Below are 14375 nucleotides of genomic sequence, written 5' to 3'. Positions count from 1 at the left end.
AACCTTATAGTATGTGCCAAATATCAAATGTATATTTTTTTAAATGCACACACCAAGAGTAAGTTGGTCATTAAAAATCTTCATGCTTTAAGTTAAAATAGATTTTTAAATTCTTTAACCTGGTGTCTTTAATTCATTTTAGGTAACTGGACATGAAAAGCTTGAAGTTCAAAATTCAGGAGAAGAGGCTAGGAATCTTTCATTTAACGAGTTATATCCCTCAGGAACTCTTAAGCTTCAATATAATTTTGATGCTATTGAGCAACAGTTTTGTGACTTGCCTAATAATAAAGACTCTGCTGAATGTGATATTGCTGAAGTAGATGGGGAACTTTTTGTGGCCCAGAGCAACTTTACCTTGATATTGGAAGGTGAAGAAGGAGAAGTTGAGACAGGTGATTCTGCAACATCTAATGTGTTACCTAAAGTAGTTAATGCAACAACCAAGGAAAAACTTGTATACAGTGTGGAACATGATGATCGTGGACATGTCTCAGATTTTCCATCTATCATAACTAGTGATCAAGAATCCCAAAAGGTAGAGACTTTACCATATGTGCCTGAACCCATTAAAGTAGCAATTGCAGAAAATTTATTAGATGTGATTAAAGACACAAGAAGTAAAGATATTACTTCAGATGTAATAGAGCAGTCCATTCATGAAAGCGTACCTTTAATAAGCCAGAAGGTAATGTGTTCCACCAAATTAGTCAAACCTGCAATTAAGACTGTTCAGGAAACAAGTACCATGACTATAAATGTCAGCCAGGGTGATGACATGGTTTCCTCCAGAACACGCATGAGAAAGCGTGTCCAAAACCTGAATATCACTACAGCAGGGCAGGAGTCAGCAGATGTTGCTACTCCCAAGATGCTGGGGCCACAATCTGTAAAGAAAACTAGAAAAGCAAAAGAAATTTCTGAGGTTTCTGAAAGTGCCTATTCTGATATCAAAGGAATATCTCAGAACCAGCAGATACCTCAAAATTCTATTATTTCTAGAAGAGGAAGGAAGAAAAAGGAAACTAATCCAGATGCATTAGAAAGTATTGATTCTGTGGAACAAGAATTAGAGGTTATTTCAGGTAGGAAACTAAAAAAGTTAAAATCATCCCAGCTATTAAAATCAGCAACTGAAGAAATTTCTTTTAGAAAAGAAGTTAAGCTTTCATCTGTTACAAAAAGGACTCCTAGAAGAACCAGAAAATCTGTAGAAAATCAGGAAAGTGCTGAAATTATAAAAGATCTAAAAGTTAGTAAAGTAGCAAGTCTTAGTGGGACTGTCAAGAAGCTGAGAAAAGCTGATAGAGAAGCTTCTGAAAATATACAAGAGGGGAAATCCAGTGACCAGCAACTGCCTGTTAAACGTAGTAGAAGGATCAGAGAGAAAGAAATTACTATGTTAGATGTGATAGAAGAGTCTAAACTTGATTCCTCCCAGTTGATTCTTCAAGCAGAAATTGATTTACCTGCCACACCTAGGAAACGCGGTAGACCAAGGAAAATAAATCCATCAGAAAATGTTGGATCTAAGACTGTTAAAGAAGATAAAAGTCCCAAGAAGAGAGTTCTTAGCATCCGAAGATCTGTAAGGAACACCCCAGCTAGAAATGAAAATATTGATGATGGGAAACCAGTTTTTGAAAAATCCATTTTAGTGCCAAGCGAGGAACTTGTGATGACAAACTCAAAGAAAAAACTTACCAAGAAGACTAAAAATCAAAATCAGAAATGTTCATTACACCCTGTATCAGATGAAATGACACACAAACAAACAAATGACCAAGAAGAAAGATTGCTTGCCACCTCAACTTTTACTAAATCTTCCCGTAGTACAAGAACTAGGTCTAGCAAGGCCATCTTGTTACCAGACCTTTCTGAACCGAAAAGTGAACCTTTATTTTCTCCTCCTGCAGCAGAGGTTCCAAGGAAAGTGAAAGGTACTTTTATTTTTATTCATATTTTCCATATCATGCAGAATCTTCATCTAAAATTTAATTGTTTAAAAGTTCTATTTGGTTTGATTTGACTTAAGGCCCTTATTTGTTCTAAAAAATGTGTAGTTACAGGAAATCTTCCCTTCCTCCCCCAGTACCTCCCTACCAAAGAAAGAAAAAAACAACTATAAAACAAATTGTTTAAAGATTTCATATTTCCAAATCTGTTTTGAGATTTCAAGGATTCTGTATGATTTAGTATGAGGTGTTTGGGTTTTTTGTTGTTGTTTTTTTTTTTTAAATCCTATAATTCACCTAACATAGTGTTTATTTTTTTAGTTTTTGGTACCAGGAATTGAACCTAGGGACACTTAAATCTGCAAACTAAAATTTTCCAACATTCTCTGTGCTGAAACTCTTTAAAATGCATTGTACTTTTGCAGTCATTTCCCAAGCCCAGAAAAGCAGTTTTGTCAGCTGGCCATAGTTTGATTGGGCACAGTGGACACATTTATACTATAAAAAAATCAAATCAGATCTGCTTTTTTTAACCCAGAGCACGTTTACCAGCACACTAATGATTTTTGAACCTAACATTTGAGCTCCTTTAAAAGCATTGACTGTGTCAAAACTTAACCCTCAGGATGCTTACAGGGATGGATGAGGAATTGATATACAAAAAATAGTCTCATCTGTGCTATAACAGAAACATGGAAGGAACAGTAAATAGAGCCTGAACATTTTTGTACATGATACCAAATTTTTTTGTTTCCTTACTCCTTTGAAATAGTTGCAGAAAGTTTCTGTGAAGAACATTTGAGAAGCAGAACAGATTAATGGGTTATATAATTTTGTGCCTTTTAAGTCATATGTTTATATTATAGCATTATTTATTTTGAGTCATTAAACATTTGTAAACAATTAAAGGTAAACATTTGGTTTACCCAAATGATACTGAAATCCGCCCCCATCTCCACATCTTTTCTCTATCCTAACTTGGTAATTAAGTTAGGATACCTGTGTTTCTAGATTTCGGAATGTTTGCATCTTTCTAATATGCATCATTTGTTTCAAGTTTCTTGTTGAAATATACATACAGATACATTTTTTCCCCCAACTTTTCTTTAGCTGAGAAAATAGAGGCTCCTACGCAGTTGAAAGAATTAGTTTCAGATTTATCCTCCCAGTTTGTCTTCTCGCCTCCTGCTTTGAGGACCAGGCGAAAGAACATATCCGGTGCATCCAAAGTTATAGATGAACTGGTAAGGAATACATGATTTTGTATATGTTTATTTAAATATACTTTTTATTTTTAAAATATATCCTAAATAATCTTTAAAGGTAGCATTCACTTTTGTTAAAAATCCAAAACTGTCATGTCTTTACTGTTAAAGACTCTACTTTTAAGACACATCTTTGTTACTGATGATACATTACTTACTGGCAACTGAAATTTAAATTACCTATTGAGGGAATGGTCTTTAAATGTTAGTGCCTATCAGAATTATCTAGGTGTGTTTATCTATGATATAGGTCCTTGAGCCCCTGATGTGTCATTCAAAGAGCATCTCTGGGGAAGTTGTTTCAGTGACCTAGTTATACATTACCCTAGAGGGGGAAATTCTTCAGGGATTGTGAGTCCCTTATATATATGAATGTTAATTTGTAGGCATTTATTGAAATAATTGGCTTATACAAAAGTAACTCAGCTCACAGTTGATTGAAATACATAGTTTAATTGAAGAGACAGAAACAATACAAAAATTATTTCATTGCTTGATAAGAATCATTTATACCCAAATACCTTTGTAGACAGAGTGCAGGGAAGACAGGCATTCCTGGACAGAGAAAACAGTAGGTAAATGGAATACATGGTAAGGGTGGGTAGGTTAGGAGTGTTCACAAACTAGCAAATATTCATGTATTTACTTTAGGGTCATTTCTATGCAAGATGAATTCTAGGCAGAAAAAAAGTTGGTGGCCTAATCTGTACAAGATATAAAGCCTGGATTGGGAACTCAAGCAATGGGAACAGCACTTGTCAGTTTCCATTGAAGATAAAACACAAGACTTGGCATATAGTTGACTCGTGGGAGTGAGGAATTAAGAGCAGCAGTCTTAGCCAGAGTTTCTACTAAAGAATGGAAGGAGTCAGTTTGGGACTACATAAGTTTGAATTTATTTGCAGTGTTTGGCTATATTCTTTGACTCAGGATAAAACTTAAGAATTTAGATTTTAAATGTTTAATTACTTAGGATTTATCTCTGTAAAATTTCAACCCTAGAAAGATGATGCTAAATCAGGAGAAACTGTGGGAGAGCAAAAAGTGAAAAGAATCAGGACTACAAAAAGAAAACAAGCAAGCAAGTAAGTATGACTTTCCATTCTGCAATATCTCACCATTTGTTTCTCCAAATTATAGATGATAAGAGTCTTATTTTAAAAGGGCAGTTATGACTGGGGAATGTAGATCAGTGGTAGAGCACTTGCCTTGTGGTCACAAGGCCCTGGGTTTTATCCCCAACATTGCAAAAAAGAAAAGGGAAATTCTTATGGACATTTCTAGCATTGGCTCCTTGTCATTGTTAGAATTTGCTGCTAAATGAGTGATCTATAGCAATCACAAAAGCCTATTCATACTTTATAAAGAAGGTAATTTAGTACCCAGTTGTTCTCTCTTCTTTTTTGCAGTGGATGGAGAAGGATGTGGGGATGGTTCACCTTTCCAGTAATAAAGATGGTTTTGGTATTGATAAATAATTGTAAACTTTAAGATTCTGCAGTTATTTCACTAATAATAAAACTGTATCCATGGAGAAATTAACTCCATTTCAGATACATTAAAGTGCCAATCCATTTTCTTTAAAAACTGATTTAATGAGACTCCTGACTGTATTAGTAACACTCTTATAAGTTGGCTTTGTACATATTTGAAAAACTACTTCATGTTTGTTAAATTATACATGTATTTGTCAGTTGCTTTCTCTTGGCTGTCTGGGCCTGCTGGACCCTCTTCACACAGATTTACTGCTAGGACTTGGTCCACCCATCCTTGCCAGCAGTATTTATTAATGCATGTGAACCAATTAAAGGAAAATTTATCAATGATTTTTTTTTAAATGTCTGTCAGAAAATAAAAATCCTCTTAAGTGAAACCTGACTCTAATTAGCTTACATGACTTTGAAAGGTGTGCTTCTCTTTTGATTCTATTATTACCTCTCTTGCAAAATGAAAGCACTTGTGAAGTATCTTTCACAGTGTTGAGAAAAGTTATTTTTGTCATATAATGCATTTATTCTTGTTTGATTCTATCTTTCAGAAATACAGAAGAAGAAAGTTCTTGGTCACCTCCTCCAATAAAAATTAAGCTGATTTCTCCCTTGGCAAGCCCAGTTGAAGGAGTAAAGAGCAAACCAAGAAAAACTGCAGAAGTTAAAGGAAACACTCTTGGAAGGGGCAGAAAGAAACCATCCTCCTTTCCAAAGCAAGTTTTACGCAGGAAAATGCTATAATTTTTTTCCAAGATTTTAATGTACACCTATTTGTAGTCATCAAAATTGTGTGGATTATTAAAAATTGCCCAATTTGGAAGAAAATAATTTATATAAATTATTGTAAATTTTTGTAAATAGAATGTCTTCAATACGTAAAGTAACTCCATATGGAGTGTGATTCTTTTAGTGCAGGTGTTTTTTCTATTTTATATTAAGACTTCATACATTTATATTATATGTAAATATGACTTCTTATTGGAATGTTAAATAAAATATATACTTAACAGTAGTTTGTGTCTGTTAGATTTTTGAAAGGGGATTTCTGTATTAATGATTTTATATACTAGTAGGCATTTGTCCCATTTTTCTCTCTACAGTTAAAATATTAGACCAATCTTAAAATGAGGGTGATTGTACTATTATTTTTAAAAGTTGTTATTTTATAATTTATGCACTTTGATTTTGTGATTAAGATTTCTAATCATAATGTGTATTTTTATTTGGTTTCTGCCTTTTACTATGCTGGAATTGAATTATGGGCATGTAATCCTGCTGCCTTTTTGTAGTTTCACAAATTTTGTGTAATCTACCTCAAATGAGTAATTTTCCAAGTAATGCATTGGTTAACTCTAATGTTGGCATTTCTTGTTCAGCAAGCTTAAAGGCTATTTATCTTTAATGTCTCTTAATTTAGAGACTTACTACCCAGGTTAGATTGACCGGTTCACTGCTTATTAGCAACCTCATGAAAAGATTTGAGAAAAAAAATGTAAAATAAATCTGTTTTACAGATACTCAGTGCACCTAATATTGATAAGGGGAGAAGTCTGGATACATTTTTATAATATTCTTGCTATGAAGGAACTTCTTAATCACAGAAATCCCTTAATATTCAGGATTTAGAACTGGCAAATTAATTATCATAGGACCTCAGGCACAGATTGAGAATGGGAAGAGTATGAGTAGATATGGAACAAGAGAAAACAAAAGCACCCTTTTTTCTGCAGTAAGACTTTGTGCAATGAAGTAATGATACTTGATGCAGGCCATAAAGTTCATCAATAAATAAGTGTTGTAAAATAATTTATAGTAGGTAATTGATAGTGTGTAATGAATGGACCATTAATAATTGATCTTCTGGAAACAAACTGCCTTTGTCAGCTAAGCTTTTAATGTTTTAGTGTGAAGCATAGCAGTGTGGCTTTCTACATTATTTTTCTACCAAATAACAGTATGGACAATATGAAAATGATGAAAATGCCTCTGCCAAGTAGTGACCGTGTGACAGTAGCAGTACGAGTGCGGCCATTTAGTCAGGTTAGTGGTAATTGTCACATTGCCTTGTTGAAAATTTAACTGATTTTGATTTTATTAATTTTTTAATGATAATTATAAAACTTGTATTTAAGCTGCTTGTCATTTATGGAATATTAATCTTATTTAAATGAATTTGTTAATAAAGATCTAAATATTATTTAGTAAGCACTTAATTTTATTCCTTGGCACAAGTAGCACAATAAAAAAATTGATAAAAAGATAACACTGTCAAGTTAGTGTTTTTTTATACCAGTGCAATTTGGTAAATATAGGCATGTGATACTCTTTAATGTACCCCCCCGTAAAAGATCATAGACAAATAGCCAATTCTAAATGAACTCTGTGTTGTAATGAATTTGTGAATAAGTATATTTTTTTATTGCTTTTCAACACTCTTAAAATATTTTTAAGATAGTTCATCAATTACACTCTAGAACTTTATAACAACCATATATCCATATCAGTCATTGGTAAAATTCTGAACTACTGACCCATTCAGCAAACTTTTTAACCAGGTGCTATGGATCAAACAAGATAACTGAGAACACAAAGGAAAATGTTTTTATTCACTAGCAGCTTTTACAGTCTTAGTCTTACATAAATAAATTTTGCTAAATAATCGTATATTCAGTAGTAAGGAAATAATATACTCAGAAAAAGATCAGGTTTAGTGAATTCTGCCTGGACAGATCTTAAAGGTTTCTTAGATCTCAATAGAAACATTTGAGAGAGATGACTATAAAGAATAAATAAAATTTGGATCAGGACAGTGGTAGACAGAACACAAAGACTTGACAAAAACTTCCTGATTGGGATACTATGTCGTGCTGATCTTGTGATGGGGGTCTTTCCCACTTTTATAACTTGCCTTTTCTTGTTCATCAGTATACTTTGGTTGCTATCAGATCTATCCTTTGCCTTCATAGTCATCCATGTTGTGGAAAATATTTCAGTAGTCAGGTAGCAATATAATTAGATGACTTTCAAGTGTAACAACTGTTGACAGCTTCTGAAGTAGCATGGTTTCTTAGGCAACTGATCAAAACATGCCAAAGAATTAATGACCAGTAAATTTAAATGCCATCCCACTCCCCCAGAAAAGAAGAAAACATTTCTAAGCTACTTAAACAATTTCAAAGGCAGTTTTCTCACAAGTCTTTCACTGGCCTCTAGTATTGCTAGAGTAACTTCTTGCAGGTTTTAAATAAATAATGAAATGGATTTGTAGGAGTAGGTGCTAAAATGTTTCTTTTCTAACTTGTTTCTCTTTGGAGAATGCAGGACATAGAATCCAGGGCTTGCCACATTCCAGGTTAAGTGCTCTGCCGCTGAGCCATCCTACTCAGTTGTTAGGAATTTACAGAACTTTCAAAAAGGTGGCTGTAAGTTTTGCTATCTTACCAAATTCACCACTGGAGGTGGTTAGCTGAGGTTGGAACCATAGCAAAGACAAGAGGATGAATTCAAGGTAATTTGAAAGAAAATAGTTAAGTCTCATACTTGGACAACTGCATTACCTCCTATGTGAACTTGGAACTCCCAATTCATTACCTGGCAATAAGAAAACTGAAAATCAGTGTCTTGTAACTCCTTGCTCAAAACCTTCCGGTTGCTTAAAAATTCAGTTTTACAGTTTACAAGGGCTGGGGTGACATATGCTGCCCAATTTTCTAATTCCATATTTAGTCTTACCTTCATTCAGAGAACCAATTTAATCTTTAAGAAAATTTTGTTTGTTCTATTTAGTTATACGTGACAGCAGAATGCATTCTGATTTTATACAAATGGAGTACACCTTTTCATTTCTCTGATTGTACACCACGTAGAGTCACGCCATTCGTGTATAACATGTACATAGGGTATTGATGTCTGTCTCATTCCACCATCTTTCTTTCCCCCAACTCCTTCCCCACCTCATTTCCAACTACACAATTCAACATTCCTCTATTCGAAAACCAACTTTATGAAGCCATCTTTCAAATACTCTGGCAATTCAATGATTTTTTGGTATAGTCATAAAATGCAACCATCACCTCAGTTTTAGAACATTTCATCATCTCCAAAAAGAACCTATGAACCTATGAAATTTACTAGTTCCCCACCTGTAAGCAACTACTAAAATACTCTTTGGTCAATTTCTTTGTGCTGGATATTTCTTTGGGAACATATGTAATCTTTTGTGACTGAATACCTCACTCTTTTTGAGATGGAGTCTGGCTAAGTTGAACTAAGTTGAACAATCTGATCTTAACTCCTGAGCCCAAGTGATCTTCCTACTTCAGCCTCCTGTGTGGCTGGGAATAAAGGTGTGTGCTACCATACCTCACTCAAAATTGCATTCTTTTTTTTTTTTTTTAATTCATTTTATTGTAAACAAATGGGATACATTTTGTTTCTCTGTTTGTACATGAAGTAGAGGCATACCATTTGTATAATCGTACATTTACCTAGGGTAATAGTTTTTGATTCATTCTGTTATTTTTTTCTTCCCCCCCACCCCTCCTACCCCTCTTATCCTTCTATACAGTCCCTCCTTCCTCCATTCTTGTCCCCCTCCCACCCCCCATTATGAGTCATCATCCGCTTATCAGCGAGATCATTCATCCTTTGGTTTTTTGAGATTGGCTTATCTCACTTAGCATGATATTCTCCAATTTCATCCATTTGCTTGCAAATGCCATAATTTTATTATTATTTATGGCTGAGTAATATTCCATTGTATATATACCACAGTTTCTTTATCCATTCATCAATTGAAGGGCATCTAGGTTGGTTCCACAATCTGGCTACTGGGAATTGAGCGGCTGTGAACATTATTGTGGCAAAATTGCATTCTTCATAAAAATATTTTGTCATACAGATCATCAAGTTTTGCTTATCCATTTATCAGTTGCTATACTGAATTGTTTTCACCTTTTAGCTATTGTAAATAGTCCTCTAAGAAACTTTTCTGTAACGTTTTTGTGTGGATCTATGTTTTTTATTTCTTTTGGTTTTATGCCTAGGCATGGAATTGCTGAGCCATCGAGTAACAGTTTAATTGAGATCCTGCCTGGTTGTTTTCTAGAACAGCTACATCCTTTTTCATTCCTACCAGTTGTGCTTGAGGGTTCCATTTCTTCACCTCTTTGCCATTACTTGTCATCTGTCTTTTTGGTTATATTCACCCAAGTCAATGTGAAGTGGCATTCCATGGCTTTTATTTGCATTTCCCTAGTAATCAATTATGTCAAGCATTTTTTTTCATGTGTTTAATATCCATTTGTTTATCACTCTTGGACAAATTGTCTATTCAGAGAGCCTTTGCTTATTTTTTATTGAGTTATCTATCATTCACTCATTTATTCATTAATTCATTCAGACACGCCTTTGTTGCCCACGTGCTGACCTCAAACTCTTAGGCTCACATGATCCTCCTGCCTCAACCTTCTGAGTAATGGAAGAAATAGGGGCATGCTCCCATAACTGGCTTTTTTATTAACTGACCCTATAGATTCTGGATACAATTCCTTATCAAATACATGATTTGAAAATTGCTTTCTGTGAATTGTTTTTATTTTTTCCATATTTTTGGTGGTGTCCATGGAAGCACTGGTGGCTACATTGCCACCCCTTATTTTTTATTTTGAAACAGCCTTGATAAAGTTGCTGAGGCTGACATTGAACTTGTGATCCTCTTGTCTCAGCCTCCCAAGTACCTGGGATTACAGCCTGCACCCCTGGGAGAAACAATTTTGACAAGGTTCAATTTATTTTAGGGTTTGTGCCTTGTTGGAATTATGAATCCTTCACCCAATCCAAGGTCATGAAAATTTGCTTCTGTTTTCCTACAAGGGTTTTGTAGTTTTAACTCATATTTAGGTCCTTGATCCATTGGGAGGTAATTTTTGTATATAGTTCAAGTTCATTCTTTTGCACATGAATATCTAGTTCTGGTACTATGTCTTGAGAAGGCTATTCTTTCACTATTGGATGGCTTGGGTAGCCTTGTTGAAAATCGGTTGATCACAAATATCTGGGTTTATTTCTGGACTCATTCCAGATAAACCGTGTTCCAATGTAGTGAGGACCAGCTTGAAATCCAAGAAAAGGGCAGATCCTTAGATCCTAATTGCACAGAGTAAAATGCATGATCCTGGGAGCAATAAGACAAGTGGATCCTCTAATTTGGTTCAGAGAAAGGTGTTTATCAAGTGGTCAAGACAATCATGACTTCATCAGAGCTCGAATGTACCTGGTTTATCTTAAACTAATATCAAAAACCTCAAGCACATTCTTGGCACCAAGGGCACAGGGTCCTACATACCCATGCTAATGGTTTTGTTTATACCATGCTGGGAAACCTGACCAAGTTTGCTCAAGGGCAATCATGGTGATTACAAATGGTTTTGGTTATAGTATGCTGAGAAACTAGGGACAACTAACCAGTTTTGCTCAAGTGGGATCATAGTGGTTATAAAGTGATTTTGTTTAGGATATGCTGGGAAACTAGGGAAAACTAATGAGTTGCTCACTAAATCCCTACATCAACTCTTCAACCAGCAATTACAGTTTCATCCCCCACCTTTCCACAGTGTGCCCTGAGCCTTTAGTTATTAAGTATTAATTTGGTGGTATGCCATAAGGCCATTTACCCAATTTGTAAGCAAAGTCCACAGCAATGGTAGAGGCACATGCACAAAGAGACAATAATTATGCAAATGATTATTTTTTCCACCATGAGTTCCAAGAACCAACGATTAACCTACTATGTCTCCTGGGGACAGGATCAGTTTGGGTTTTCATGTGACGTGAGATGTGTGACAGGGTATACAGATTTTTGTCTTGATAATAGCATGCACTACAGGGGAAACAAAAAAGACATAGCTATGGACAAAAGAAAAAATGTTTACTGGGGTCTTACAAGGGTAAATCTGTACTGTACATCAAGATAATCCTGGAAGCATCACTTCTGGTAGACAACAGGGTAGCAGGCAGCAGCTGGGGTTGGTGTGCTGATCAATAGGACAGGGTCTGAGTGATTCTTAAAACTAACAGCAAAATGGCACATCAGACCATGAAGCCAACTCTAGTGCCCAGAGCTGTTTTCTTTAGCCAACTTGGGACATAAGTCTGACCACAGTTGGAGAGTCCAAAAGGATCAACAAGGATCTAGTTGGGAGGGCCAGATATCCTTCATACAGTGGTAAGAAATAACTGACCCCTGCAGGGAAGGTCAAACCACTCATGTTGCACACTTGTTCTCTCCCCCAGATTTAATGGTTACCGTGTACAAAATGGAAGTGCTTTCTGTGAATCCTGGCTGGCAGTATAGCATCTGAATATACAGCTTGGACATGGGTAGTTTTGGGACAGGGTCTGGAGCTTCTAGGTGCTAATAAACAGCAGAAATGCCAGCTGTATAGGCATTAAAACTTATTAACGCTTCTCCAAAGGACTTAAGCAAGCAAGGTGACTTTGCCTAATATGGTCTATATCTGTGTTTTAACAAGCTATTTCTTTCCAACCAACTTTGTTGCCTGAGCACTTTGACCCCAGTAACACTTTACCACTGGGCTACCTCCCCAGTTCTTTCTAAATTTTATATTAAGACAGGGTCTTCCTGTTGCTGAAGGTCTCACTCAGTTGTGGAGGCTAGTCTTGAACTTTTGATCCTCCTGCCTCTCTAATCCCAGGTTGCTGGAAATACAGGTGTGTGCCATTGCACCCGATTCAGGGCCTATACCTTAAAGCATTCACCTCCATTGTGGGAGTTCAGTCACGTCTGGCGTGGATGAAGGAAGGGATAACTGTCTGAGGATGGCACTGGCTATAAATTAATTACTAATAAACTTATTTAATCAATAAACGCAAGAGCCAATACTCTTTTCAAATGGAAGGGGGTGTGGCAGATTGGGCCATGCCAGATCTGGCCTCTAACAAGATGGAGAACCCCACCTTCACCTTTATTTGTAGTCACACAGGTAAAGGGGCCCAAACTGGGAGGGGCTTCTTCTGTGAGGGACAGGATGGGGTGGAGTTAGGGAAGCCATTTGCTTAGGGAATTGGCACATCCTCAGATGGTGAGCCACTCCATACAAGGCCACTTACTCCCCAGTGATCTGAAACAGTCTTCCATGACTGCTAATTCCTGGGAGTCAGACCTCTGTATCTCATGGCTCAGCCAAGTCTGATTCTGCTAGACATGGATGACCCCCCACACTCCATATTTCCAGAAGTGCCAGGTTTTTTTTATTTGTTTTGTTTGTTTTTGTAGCTGGGATTGAACTCAGGGGCTCTTGGCCACTGAGCCACATCCCCAGCCCTATTTTATATTTTATATAGAGATAGGGTCTTACCAAGTTGCTTAGTGCCTTACTGTTGCTGAGGCTGGCTTTGAACTCATGATCCTCCTGCCTCAGCCTCCCAAGCTGCTGGGATTACAGGCGTGCGCCACTGCACCTGGCAACAAGTGCCGGTCTTGATGTGGATACATGATAGAAAGTCAGTTGTGCCCTGGTTCATGTGACTGTTTCCCACATTTGTTGCCACATCATGGCTCCCCAGGGAGGCTTTCCCAGTATAGACTTGTCATTGTGACACCCTTATGTAAGGAAGCCTCAGTGATAGCAGGAGACAGAAATGTATTAGGTAGACAGGATGAAGGGTCCCCCCTCAGGTGTTTAGAAATGGGGTAGACAGCTCATGACCAGTGACTCCATTGGAGCCTGAAGGTATGCACTGGAACCCTGAACCAGTTCCTGAAGTGAAACAACACATAATCAATACCCTGATTGGACAAGGGGTGCATAAAACACCAGGTGCCCTGGTATGAAAACCCCACTTCTTTAAAATCTCTGACTTATAGTCTTCAAGGCCACCTAATTCCCCTGTAACATTATCAGATAAATCCCCAATCACCACCTGTTGGCAATCCTTGGAACCTCTCTCCCAAGGGAGCTCTGCTTTCTTTCTATTGTTTTAATAAATCCTGTTACTTCACTCACCCTTCATGTCTGTGGATCTCATTTTTCAAATTCACAAGACAAAGAACAAACAAATCCTTGTGTCTCCTCAGTACTCTGCATAATTGTCAGTACAAACCACCAGCAACTGTGGCTCAGAGTTGCTAACCAGCCCAGGGCTCAGTCCATTGGGTGCTCTGAATTTGTATTGATACTCAAACCAGTATCAGTGGCAGGTTGCACCTGCAGCAGCCGTCCAGACTCAGACCAGCCTCTCGCTGCTGGATCCATCTGTACAGCAAGCATTTTCAGGTATGGGTCAAACCCTACTGAAGAGATTTATAGGTACTGGGTGGCCACCTGGAGTGGGGAGGTGGTTTCAAAAGTAACTGAGCCCGATGCTATCCACCACTCAGGAGTTTATAAACTTTTGGAGAGGACACTATGTTGAAGATACATATGCACCATACACATGTTGAAGATCTGCACCATTGAGGCTGATGAAAAAGGCCATCCATCCACCCCTTTATAGGTAGGTCAGGTCTCACTGGGACTGGGAGAGTCTTAGTCAGTGGCCCCACCTGTAGTAAGTCTCTATACACTGCTAGAAATTGCTTTGCTTTTCTAATGAGGGTTATCTAGTTTCAGCTCCCTTCCAGAGCTGTGGCCAAAAATATAGAG

General features: G+C 37.0%; 2 protein-coding genes across 5 annotated transcripts in view; both read left to right on the top strand.

The window, feature by feature from the left end:
* The window catches only part of Ahctf1 (AT-hook containing transcription factor 1), a 71887-nt gene extending 64925 nt beyond the window's left edge, over window positions 1-6962 (top strand). For all 4 annotated transcript variants that reach the window (XM_047520419.1, XM_047520418.1, XM_047520417.1 and 1 more), the window contains 4 exons: window positions 143-1940; window positions 3066-3199; window positions 4223-4305; window positions 5259-6962. In XM_047520419.1, the coding sequence (XP_047376375.1) occupies window positions 143-1940; window positions 3066-3199; window positions 4223-4305; window positions 5259-5451 (2208 nt within the window). In that variant the 3' untranslated portion in view covers window positions 5452-6962. The remainder of the gene's footprint in view (window positions 1-142; window positions 1941-3065; window positions 3200-4222; window positions 4306-5258) is intronic.
* The window catches only part of LOC124961363 (kinesin-like protein KIF28P), a 72492-nt gene continuing 64783 nt past the window's right edge, over window positions 6667-14375 (top strand). The window contains exon 1 of the mRNA XM_047519949.1: window positions 6667-6750. Within this exon, the coding sequence (XP_047375905.1) occupies window positions 6667-6750 (84 nt within the window). The remainder of the gene's footprint in view (window positions 6751-14375) is intronic.

Source organism: Sciurus carolinensis, chromosome 12 (genome assembly GCF_902686445.1).
Source record: "Sciurus carolinensis chromosome 12, mSciCar1.2, whole genome shotgun sequence".
Classification (NCBI taxonomy): domain Eukaryota; kingdom Metazoa; phylum Chordata; class Mammalia; order Rodentia; family Sciuridae; genus Sciurus; species Sciurus carolinensis.
The sequence above is the reverse complement of the archived record's forward strand: the minus strand, read 5'-3'. Positions and strand labels throughout refer to the sequence as shown.